Source organism: Oncorhynchus clarkii, chromosome 27 (genome assembly GCF_045791955.1).
Source record: "Oncorhynchus clarkii lewisi isolate Uvic-CL-2024 chromosome 27, UVic_Ocla_1.0, whole genome shotgun sequence".
Lineage (NCBI taxonomy): Eukaryota > Metazoa > Chordata > Actinopteri > Salmoniformes > Salmonidae > Oncorhynchus > Oncorhynchus clarkii.
Genome location: NC_092173.1, coordinates 14687604 through 14699802, shown reverse-complemented (window position 1 = coordinate 14699802; position 12199 = coordinate 14687604). Strand labels below are relative to the sequence as shown.

Here is a 12199-nt window from a genome sequence, read left to right as displayed (position 1 = left end):
GTCTATTTGCTTTTGTTATGCGCATTTTGACCAGACATTCATTGTTCACTTTTAAAACCAATATTTCCAACATGTTTTTATGCTATGGTTTGCTCTGTGTGCTCAAACACTCCTAACCAGACTGACTGATCCTGTTTAACAATGAATACGACCAGTTCTACACAGAAACTCTTTTTAGTCAAACTTTTCGTTTCTCCTTTGTGTTTACCATTACCCCAGTCAGGAGGATAAATGAGGATAAGTGTACTCAGATTCAGCCTGGTTATTTCGGGAGTGACATTTTTCACACGTCTCTGAGGGGGTGTCTGTCTGGCTTGTGTTTGACGACATGGATTGACTGTCAACTTCAGCCAGGCCCAGACGCAATGGATGTAACAGATATGAACATGAAGGGAGGTAGAGAAAGAGAGATGGAGAGAGAGAGGAGGGAGAGAGAGAGAAGGGAGAGGGAGAGAGAGAGGGGAGAGAGAGAGGGTGGAGAAAGAGAGAGAGAGAAGGTAACAAATGAGCAGAGTAAGACTAGATGCATAACTTCAGAGGGACTGTTTATAGGCATCTTACAGGAAATGTGATATGCGGAAAAAATGATAGCCACCATATATCTATTTCTCTTCAAAACATAATATAGAGGAGGTAAGATGGCTCTAAACAAGCTACATTACACTGCCTTGAATTAAACAGTGAGGCAGTGAGAAGGGAGGGAAGGAAGGAAGGAGGAAGAGCAGAGAGGGAAAAAGCACACAGCGGCTCCCCCGCCCTTTAATTGATGAGTTATTAAAATCATTATTTCTCAGAGGCCCAGTTCTATCAGAGAGATCGATGGGAAACACACATCAGAAAAGTTGAGTATGCGCACACACACAGTGTGTGAGGAATGGTCTGGTGGTTGCCCTTCAGACTATGGTGTCATCCCCCGTCCCTGACACACACACACACACACACACACACACACACACACACACACACACAGAGACAAGGAAAACACATCACACGGGTGAATTGATGAGAAGAAAACAGACCAAACAGAACACACTAGCTCAGGTTTATTATAGAACACCATTGCATAACAGGTATGACATGTTATGTTTATTACACAGAGGAGAACAGGAGAAGAGAACACACACTGAAGAATGAAACACACAGGACAACAGAACACACACACACACTCACAGACACAAGCATCTGTGAGTGAAGCGACGTAGAGTATGTGTCATGGCTATCAGTCGGTCGGAGGAAATGTCCAATCGGGGAAAAGAGCTGTATCAGTAGGGATGCTCGTTAGTCGGAATTTTGGAAATCAATTTACATGAGCAGCGCTGGCAGGAACGGATGTATGGAATGCAACACGTACTCTATCACAACTTCTGAGTGTGAAAAGGGTCTCTTAGAATGCAATCACTTCCACTAAGAGGGATATGTACATTTAATGGACACAATCATATGATTACAGGGCTTGAGTGGAGACTGGAATAATTTATGTGGATGAAAGGCACCTTGAATGTAATGGCCATGAGATAAAACAGCAGCAGTGGATAGATGAGATTCTTCCCAGTCCCACTATCTGTGTCAATAGGAACCTATCTGCAAGGTGGGGAATAGGGGGGAGATGGACGGACGGACGCAGACAGACAGACAGACAGACAGATGACAAACAGATCAGATGACAGACAGGATGACTTGTGTAATAACCCACATTGGTGGCCAGGATCCCCTGACAGAGTGGCAGTTGCACACACATCAATAGAAAGGCCATGGAGGGTGGTGGAAACTGATCGACGAAGCAGTGATAAGGAGCTGCCTCACCTTGGAGGCGACATCAAGCATGCAGATATGGAATTCATTTCATATCTATAATTAAGCAGTTCATCAAGGGTGAGACAACCCCATTTTCACAAGGGTTGGAGATAGCCCTGGGTTTATGGATCCAATTCAAAGATATCTGCTCCCCTGAAATGCATACTTACAGTACATACTTACACACACACACACACACACACACACACACACACACACACACACTTCCAGGCTGGATGCATGAGAATGGGGTGTTAGGGGAGGATGGCGATGGGAGAGATGATGAGGAGTGAGGGGGAGGGAAGGAGTAGAAAAGGCTAGTGAGATAGGGGGAGTGAGAACATGGGATAAAGGGAAGAGGGAATAGAGAGGGAGAGGGATGGGTGGGGTGATGGAAGAGGTGAGAGAGTGAGAAAATGATCATATGGTCTATCAAAATATAAAATGGAGCGGTTTGGACTATTCCCTTGGTGCAATTAGCAAGTGGAGAGCTGCTTTGGTAAACATATGGTGAGAGGGAGAGAGAGAGAGCGAGAGAGAGAGAGAGAAAGAGGAGGGGCAGAGCTGCATGGTTTCACACAGTGTCAGAGAGCCTGGCTCTCACAGTGATCAAAGACTGAGCTCACTCATTTAGCCCAAACCAGTCTTCCAAGACATGCTAATGAGTTGGAATGTGAGTGAGCACTGCATTGCCAGGAGAAGGGAAGTATGTGTATGTGAGTGGAGAGTGGAGTCCCACGGGGAAATGGAGACGGCACCCAGCAGAGTGGAGTCCCACGGGGAAATGGAGACGGCACCCAGCAGAGTGGAGTCCCACGGGGAAATGGAGACGGCACTCAGCAGAGTGGAGTCCCACGGGGAAACGGAGACGGCACTCAGCAGAGTGGAGTCCCACGGGGAAATGGAGACGGCACTCAGCAGAGTGGAGTCCCACGGGGAAACGGAGACGGCACTCAGCAGAGTGGAGTCCCACGGGGAAATGGAGACACCATAATGTACTTCTGAAATATGACCCCCTCCTTCACACACTTTTACAGTAGATCTCACTACCGTACCAACTCCACTATGCAGTAGTTCACTGTCATGGATCCTGTAAACTACATGTTCAATGGGATACAGTGGACCAGTGCTCTTCACTTCTGATCCACAGAGTGTGATGTGCGTAGACTTTTGTTCAAGCCCAGCACTAGACCTGATTCAGCTGTAGACAAGGGTTTAATATTACAGTTTAAAAAGGCGTGTTATTGCAGGGTTGGGACGATTTCAAAATCCCAGCATACACAAAAGCACACACATCATACATGGGAGCAAACCACGCTCGCATTACAAAACAATGCTCACATTACAGCTATGTGTACTGCTCTTTTGAAGGTGGACATGCTAGCTAGCTGTCGTGTGGATACGTACAGCTTGTTCCAGGGCAAAGATATAAAGAACTTCAGATGGCCTTGAAAGGCCATGTTTTTCACTGATGGTTGTAATCAAATCAAATAAAATAAAATGGTATTGGTCACATACACATGGTTAGCAGATATTACTGTGAGTGTAGTTAAATGTTTATACTTCTAGATCTCAACCCCATAGAAAATCTTTGGAGGGAGTTGAAAGTCCATGTTGCCCAGCAACAGCACCAAAACATCACTGCTCTAGAGGAGATCTGCATGGAGGAATGGGCCGAAATACCAGCAACAGTGTGTGAAAACCTTGTGAAGACTTACAGAAAACGTTTGACCTCTGTCATTGCCATCAAAGGGTATATAACAAAGTATTGAGATAAACTTTTGTTATTGACCAAATACTTATTTTCCACCATAATTTGCAAATAAATGTGATTTTCTGGATTTTCTTTTCTCATTTTGTCTGTCATAGTTGAAGTGTACCTATGATGAAAATTACAGGCCTCTCTCATCTTTTTAAGTGGGGTAACTTGCACAATTGGTGGCTGACTAAATACTTTTTTGCCCCACTATATGTATACGACATTTCTCCAGCACGGGTGGAAGGTTATTTATGTAAATACAGAACAGCAGGGGTCCAAGCACACTCCCTTGTGGCATTTAATATCCCACAGGTACTTGGGTTGACTGCGTGCTTTGCAGTTTAGTGTACTCCCTCCGCCCCTGTAAGTATGATGTGAACCACTTGATCGCAGTGCTGTCAAAGCCTAGTTTGTCAAGCTTTCTCAAGAGCATGTGGTGGTGAACAGTGTCAAATGCTTTCTTCATATCCAAGAAGTGTGCAGCTGTGACCTACTGATGGTTACATGCACCCACTGTAGTCCTTCAGGACTAGTGAATATCACAACATGTCCAACATGTTGCGTTGTCCTCTTTCCAATCCTGTTTAAATAACCACTGTATAAATGGTTGACAACACCACCTGCTGGCCGTAAAACTCTGCTTGCCGATTGATTTACTTGGTAATGGAAGGACGGATGGTTGGATAGACAAATGATTGATGACTTGGTAATGGAAGGATGGATGGTTGGATAGACAAATGATTGATGACTTGGTAATGGAAGGATGGATGGTTGGATAAATGAATGATTGATGGCTTGGTAATGGAAGGATGGATGTTGGATAGATGAATGAGTGATTACTTGGTAATGAAATGATGGATGGTTGGATAGATGAATGAGTGATTACTTGGTAATGAAAGGATGGATGGTTGGATAGATGAATGAGTTATTACTTGGTAATGAAAGGATGGATGGTTGGATAGATGAATGAGTGATTACTTGGTAATGAAAGGATGGATGGTTGGATAGATGAATGCAGTTCCCAGGGTCCTTATGCAGCACATTAATCTCAGGCAGGTGCATTTGCTCCAGTGTAGACCAATGACCTGCACATTTCTATCCACACATTTTTCGACAATTAGTGAATAGTATTCTAAGCAGGTCCTCCTTGTCTTGGCTTTATAAACATCCTCTGGTAGCTGTATGGGCTAGAGGGTATTGATTTCTTCACACTTTACAAAATACTAATCAAATCAAATAGTTTGCATCTGGCTGCTGATTGGAACAGTTATGAATTATTGTTGAGTGGATTAATGCTGTGGGTAACTAACCCCAGTTTGTAGTTGCTAAGACCTTACCAAGTTAGAAGATCCTCTAGCCCATTATCCTATCCTGCAGGAGTGTAAGAAAGCAATAAAAATAACCAAATTGATCTAGAATGAGAGTGGGAACAACCGAGTAGCCTATACAACGGAAAACTAACAAAGTGGAGAGGGATGAAAAGCACAGCGCATTATCACATCACTGACAGCATCAGTATAACATATCACAGAGCTAGAAGATGTGGGATCGAGCAGTGCTTTCAGGTGCGCGTTTGCTCAATACCCCCGTGCGCGATAATGCGCTGCACTACATCATTGGTATTAAATATACACGAGCTGCGCGCGGCCAGGTGGATTGGTTGCAGTCTAACACATGCGCACGGACACACACACACACACACATGCATGGACATGCACAGACACACACAGACAAATAGCTCAAGCATTGAAAGTTGTTTCTTCCACTGTGTGTCAAACTGTCAACTTTGGTGTGAGTCATGTAACTGTTATTTGTCTACGGCATATAGACTTGTTTAAGCAACAGCTTTTCCCATTATTGTCGGTCTAATCACGAGGATAATTTTCAATAGAAATAAAAATTACTGTGTGAACCAAAAGTGGTGGAATTCTGCTGGTCACCTTCATGTAATTCTTATGCACAAGTAAGCCTAGTTTATCTCGTTCGATGCACTAAATGAATCAGATTTTATTCTGAGATTTAATTAAGGAGTGAGAGGTCGCCTGCATTTGCCTTTTCTCGGCTGGAAATTGAAAGTCGGAGTGTGGAGATTGGTGGATATGGTTTTAATGAGACCTTTACAACTGCGGCTGGCAGATGGAGAAAAGTGCCAGCACACGACTCTAAACCAACGATGAATGACACACGGAATTGCTTCAGTCTACTGTTTTATTTGAAATGGCTGGCAAAGCCAGTTAACAAAACGACCGTTGGAAGACAAGGAAAGTATGTGTGTGTGTGTGTGTGTGTGTGTGTGTGTGTGTGAGTGAGTGAGTGAGTGTGTGTGAGAGAGAGAGAGAGAGAGAGAGAGAGAGAGAGAGAGAGAGAGAGAGAGGGAGAGAGAGTTTGACTAACTACACGACCAACAACTACACTACAAATACAGGGCTTCGCTGTCCATGGTGCTGAAAGAACAACTCACAGCCCTATTTCAACGGGTTGGGCTTGGTGAAACTGAGTGCTTGCTTGGAATACTTTAAGTTTTACTGTAGGCTACCTTTTGCACAGTAGACAGCTGTTGAACGAGACTAGAATTATGTCACAGTAGTCGATTCCAGTGGAACTGTTTATGTTATATTTTAGGAAAGCTTTGCCCATTGGATTCCGCAAAGACTTAAAAGACTAAAGACTTATTGGATTCCTCTCCACACATTATCAATCCCAGCAATGACCAAACCAACTGAAATCAGCCCAAGCACACACAACGACAAGACCAATAATTAACCCAAATCCGTTTCAAAATCATACAACTATCATAGGTAGGTTACAGAATAATCGTCAACATGTCATAAATCACCAACGCATAGGCTACAATGTAATCTTTAAACGATCGATGTTAACGCATTTGAAACAACAACGGGATCGCTGGAGGCTGGTGTTTAACCTACCTGGCTGATGCACAGAGCAAGACGTTTCCCTTCCCGCGCGCCGCCGAGACTCCCGCCACGCAGCCTCGTGCCTTCTCCTTGATACATGTTCCTGGAACGACACATGCAAAAGTTATGTCAATTAGCGTAATATCTACATTTACACAGTAAAATACAGATGTCTCCGAGTGAGAAGCAGGTGACTATAGTAGGTCTCTCCGCATAGATGCTGGTAAACATCTATAGAGCTTGTTATGCAAGCTAGAACGTGATGCAGGATTCCATCACTCAAACTAACTTATAAGAGAATATGTCACTTATCAAACACCCACGACGGGTTCATCGCTGTGATATCAGGGTAAGATCTTGACTAACCGATAATTGCCGGTCCTGAGCATAGCTGCCTCTTTCCACCGTCAGATAAAAAGCAGCAGTGGAGAAAGTAGAGAGTGGAGCAGCCCGACAGTCAGACAGAGCCGACTTGGGAATTGTTCTCTCATCCAATAAGATGTTTAGGTCGTGTATGATTTATACCGCGTGTGTCGCGGCAAAGGGGGAGTAATTGAGCGCTGTAATCAACGTAAATAACCAGTTTGTTAGCTCTCTCTGCAAAGCATGACGTTAAAATGTATATTCTCATTCAAGGGTAAGCGGGGAGGAAATTACAATCCTCATGTGTCGCCAGTGGACGCACAGGCGCCAGTCATGGAGTAAGACATGGGAGACGAATATGGGCACATAGAATGAATCACATGTATTTATTTGACAATAGCCTACTGTTGAAGCTGCCCTTGAGGTGCCCTTGTTTTTGATCATTATTGGGATTTTTTTTCCGAAAAGTCCTCATGAAAATCAAAGCATGTTGATGATACATTTTGTCAATGTAATGACAACAAATCGCTGCAGGAGATTGTGTTATATATGACGCCATGACGATGACGTCATAGCGCCCAACCTTTTAAATAGGCGGCACAAGGAGCCAGATGTTTCACCGGATGTATAAATCTGAAGCATCTGGTTGGAGTGGTTGGAATCTCCACCCCCCACAACATATGGTGAGGAGAGGAAGCCCATTGGTCGGCAGTGGGAGAGTATGAGATGGAACTGGGCTGATTTTCTCATCAAAGAAAAGCCATCCGGTACAGTTTTCTGTGCCCAAAACTAAAATCTGTTATGAAACAGAGTGCACTAAGTTTTGTAGATGTGAGTTGAAAAAAAATAACTTTGTTTACAAGGAGTGCAATGGCGAATTGAGATCTTGCACACAGAGAAGGCGTTACCTAACGGAAATATGTAAATACATACTAGAACACCAAAGGATCTCGCTAGCTCGTACTTGACTCTGCCCACCTCCTTGATGGTTCTGCCCACTATGCTTTATTTGCGCTGATTGAAAACGACACAGATGAACTATCTGGGTTAGTTATACATATACTTTGTAAGTGACTTGAGATGGTCTGGGTAGACTGACACTCTGTCTCCAACAGTAAGTAGACAGAGATGTTATTATCAATGGCATTAACTTGGAAAAAATGTAATGAATTCTTCATCAGCTTAGCTTCTTGGCTTAGTGTGGTCTTATTGAGGTGAGTTATGTTAGGTTTTACTTAACTTAAACCAGGTAAGTCAAGTGGACAAAAACTGGTATGGTTTGGAGAAGTGTGTTTTCTCCATTTGTTACAGAGCAGCCAGCAGCAGAAGTCAAGGAGTTGGAGTGTCTGCCGTCACAACTATGGTATTTTCCGGGACTAGAAACATAAACTTCTCTCTGATGAGTAAGGTAAGAAAAGTGGATATGTTCACCACCAACATCGAATCCTCAAGATGTGCATTTCGATCAATAAATATGGTTTCTGTGTTACAGTTAGACACACACACACACACACACACACACACACACACACACACACACACACGGCAGCTACTCAGAGGAGGAAGGGGAGTACCATCCTCAGTGAAATTCATAAATACAAAAACAGTTGAATGTTAAAGTTATCCTTTGTAGATCACCAAATAACTGAATAAAACACACTGTTTTGCAATGAAGGTCTATAGTAGCCTTAACAGCACTCTCTGGGGTAGCACCAAGCTGTAGCCGGAGTACAGCTATTTTCCATCTTTCTCTGGGTATATTGACTTCAATACAAAACCTAGGAGGCTCATGGTTCTTACCCCCTTCCAAAGACTTACACAGTAATTATGACGACTTCAAAGGACATCCTCCAACGTATCAGCGCTATTGCAGCATGAACTGACATGATGTCCACACAATCAAAGGATCAGAGAATGAATCTAGTACTGAAAGCATAAGCTACAGCTAGCCAGCACTGCAGTGCATAAAGTGTGGTGAAGTCAATGTTCAAGGTGAATGGAGTAAAGTGGAGTCAGGCGCAGGACACAGGTATGAGTAAAGCCACGATATTTACTCAATATCAACAATAATCCAACAAGGAACAATGTACATGAACAATCCAGAACACGTACACGGAACACCTTGACAAAAACAATCACGCACAAAACAAAAGGGGAAGCCAGAGGAATAAATAAGGAACATGATTATGGAATGGAAACCAGGTGTGTACAATGAAGACAAAACCAAACGAAAATGAAACATGGATCGGTGGTGACTAGAAAGCCGGTGACGTCGACCGCCGAACGCCGCCCGAACAAGGAGAGGGACCAAGTGACAGGTGAGTAGTTCACTCAAAGAGAGAAAGACAATTAATTGAACAGTTTTGAACAAATTCATTTCTTAAAAGGTTATGAGAAGCAGCAGAGAGAGATAGCAATATTTTGTTGTATTCTTTTCTTCTTCCTAATTTACCTTTCACTTACTTAGCTAATTTAGCCTACTCAACAATCTGACTCAAAACAGAGAGGAATGCTATTTATGTTAGCTAGCTGACTAAGGCTATCCAACACTGCAACTCTTACAAGTCAAGGTAAGCTTTTTGTTTGATTAATTTATTGCCACTGATAAACTATTTGCTGTACACTGTACTGTGTGATTGTACACATGGATTGGATTGTGGTTTTAGTTCTAGTAGCTATGTTGACTATGACGTCAGCTAATACGGTGACAGTTCGCGGTTAATGGTTATGGTATGAAGGTTTAGCTTCGATAGGCTTTTTCCGCCTAGTAACAGACAGCTGTTGTGTTGTACACTGAAGTCCACAAGCAAAGGGAAAAGCTGAGAGGAGGTGAGCACGTAGATGTGAGAAGGAATTACACAACGAGCAAAGTGATGAAAGTAAACTGTGTGTGCAGGTGTATTCATTCCGCCAATTCTGTTCCAAACGTTTCTTAAACGAAAGCAAACAGAATGAAACGTTGATGGACATACCTGAATTTGTTCTATAGAAACTCTCCTTCCTACCCTGTTTGGACTAATGATTACACCCCAGATCAGCTAGGTATAGGCAAGCGTGTGTTGAATGTGTCACTTGTCTGTCACCTTGATTACTCCAATTTGTCTCTCGAACTGTGCACCTACGCTAAAACCTTTCATTTGTAAGCTAGGTTGTAGCAACCCTCATGATGGGTACAGGGCAATTCCCGAGGATCATGTAGTAGCCTAAACCTATCGATGTTACATTGAGCTGGGTAAATGAATATGAATAACAGTGATCAAATATGCTGTAATAGAATCATGCAAAAAAAAACGAATACCCCTGACACGCACGCACGCACGCACGCACGCACACACACACACACACACACACACACACACACACACACACACACACACACACACACACACACACACACACACACACACACACACACCTTACTTACCCAATGAGTCCCACTGTCATAATTTAGGACTTCTGACCCCTTCTAAACATTGTGTTTGAGCTACAGACTTCTGGTTTGTACCATTGGATTAATTTATTTATTTTGAATTAGTCTGTGTCATTAATGGGAGCTGAGCTAGAGTGGTGTTTGTGAGACAAGGGCCAATCCCGAAGGGGCCTGGGGTTGGGTCTTTTTGGCAAAAACGTCAGATTGGTCTGAGTGACAAACTATTGAAAGCTATCTATGAAAAGCTGAGACTCACGAACACGCTGTTGTTTTTCTCTATGACGCTCACAAGCTACACGATAGTCGTTAGAAAGTAAGAGGTTCTTCTACATAGAAGATCATAGGAAACCCCAGGACATAGTGTCTATAATACTGTAAGAGGTTATTCTACATAGAAGACCATAGGAAACCCCAGGACATAGTGTCTATAATACTGTAAGAGGTTATTCTACATAGAAGATCATAGGAAACCCCAGGACATAGTGTCTATAATACTGTAATAAGCTCACATAGTTGCTGTCACAAACTCCAAACTAAACTGTAAGTACAGCAAACAATTGCTGTACTTACAGCCTTCAGAAAGTATTCATATCCCTTGACTTATTCCACATTTTGTTGTGTTACAGCCTGAATTCAAAAGGGATTACTTATATTTTTCTCCCCACATCTACACACAATACCCCATAATGACAAAGTGAAAACATGTTTTTAGACATTTTTGCTAATTTATTGAAAATGAAATACAGAAATATATAATTTACATAAGTATTCACACCCCTGAGTCAATACATGTTAGAATCACCTTTGGCAGCAATTACAGCTGCGAGTCTAAGAGCTTTGCACATCTCGATTGTACAATATTTGATCATTATTATTTTTAAAATTCTTGAAGCTCTGTCAAGTTGGTTGTTGATCATTACAAGACATTTTCAAGTCTTGCAATGGATGTTCAAGCCAGTTTATGTCAAAACTGTAACTAGGTCACTCAGGAACATTCAATGTCGTCTTGGTAAGTAAGTCCAGGGTATATTTAAGTGATAATGCCCGAGAAGTCTTTGGAGGATATATTGGCATGGGTGTTGTTAGGCTCGAGACGAAGTTGAGGATCGGCAAACAGTGCCAAAAATCCTCCAAGCACTGGCTTCGAGGGAATTTATACAACTGTTTAGCAACATATTCAAATAAGGATTGACATATTTTCATTAAAAACGTTATTTTTATACAATTTTTCATACTATTTCATCCTTCCACGAGATATAGTCCTGACACAAATCTCAGGTTGCTACCCAAGCTGGCTGGTCATTCGTTCTATCGGTTCGGTTGCCAGAGATGTGACCCAGTCGTTCAGTCTTTGTGTTCTGTATCTATGGACGCGACCCAGTCGTTCGTTCTAAATGTTCCATTGCCATACTGGCTTGCAACGTTCTTATCCCTTTCTACCTAGCCAACTACGGCTAACTTAGTCACGTCAAACAGTGCAGCTAGAATAACAGCAAAGTAGCTGCATTTGTATTTAAGCTGTTTACTAGTGACATTTATTTGGATACATCCATAACAATGAGCTAATGATGCACAATTTCGCCTGGAATAGAAAATCTGCTCTCTCATTAGGAAACTGTTATTCAGAGGAGCTAGCCAACAACACAGCTACAGTAACACGATCACTTCAAACTGAAGCTGGAAAGACTGCAAACTAGCTGCATTTCGTTTTACCTGTTTTCTATTGACATTTCTTTGTATATATCCATAAAAATTATGCCAGCTGATTCATGATTTCGACTGGCTGAGAAAAGCTGTCTGTCGGTCTGTCTCGTCCCGACACATTCATTACTATGGGAGGGCTGGAGATCAAATTTCAATATTGAAACAATGTTATAAATGTCAGAAAATATAATGCTAGTCTAAAAGAAATGAGAGATAATGTCTAGAGGCTCTTTA

At 42.4% G+C, this 12199-nt stretch overlaps 1 protein-coding gene across 1 annotated transcript in view; it reads right to left on the bottom strand.

The window, feature by feature from the left end:
• Positions 1–6857, bottom strand: part of LOC139385889 (IQCJ-SCHIP1 readthrough transcript protein-like) — a 355614-nt gene extending 348757 nt beyond the window's left edge. The window contains exons 1-2 of the mRNA XM_071131174.1: positions 6835–6857; positions 6481–6571 (exon numbers count right to left, since the gene is read on the bottom strand). Coding sequence (XP_070987275.1) covers positions 6481–6571; positions 6835–6857 — 114 coding nt within the window. The remainder of the gene's footprint in view (positions 1–6480; positions 6572–6834) is intronic.
• Positions 6858–12199: the final 5342 nt, after the last annotated feature.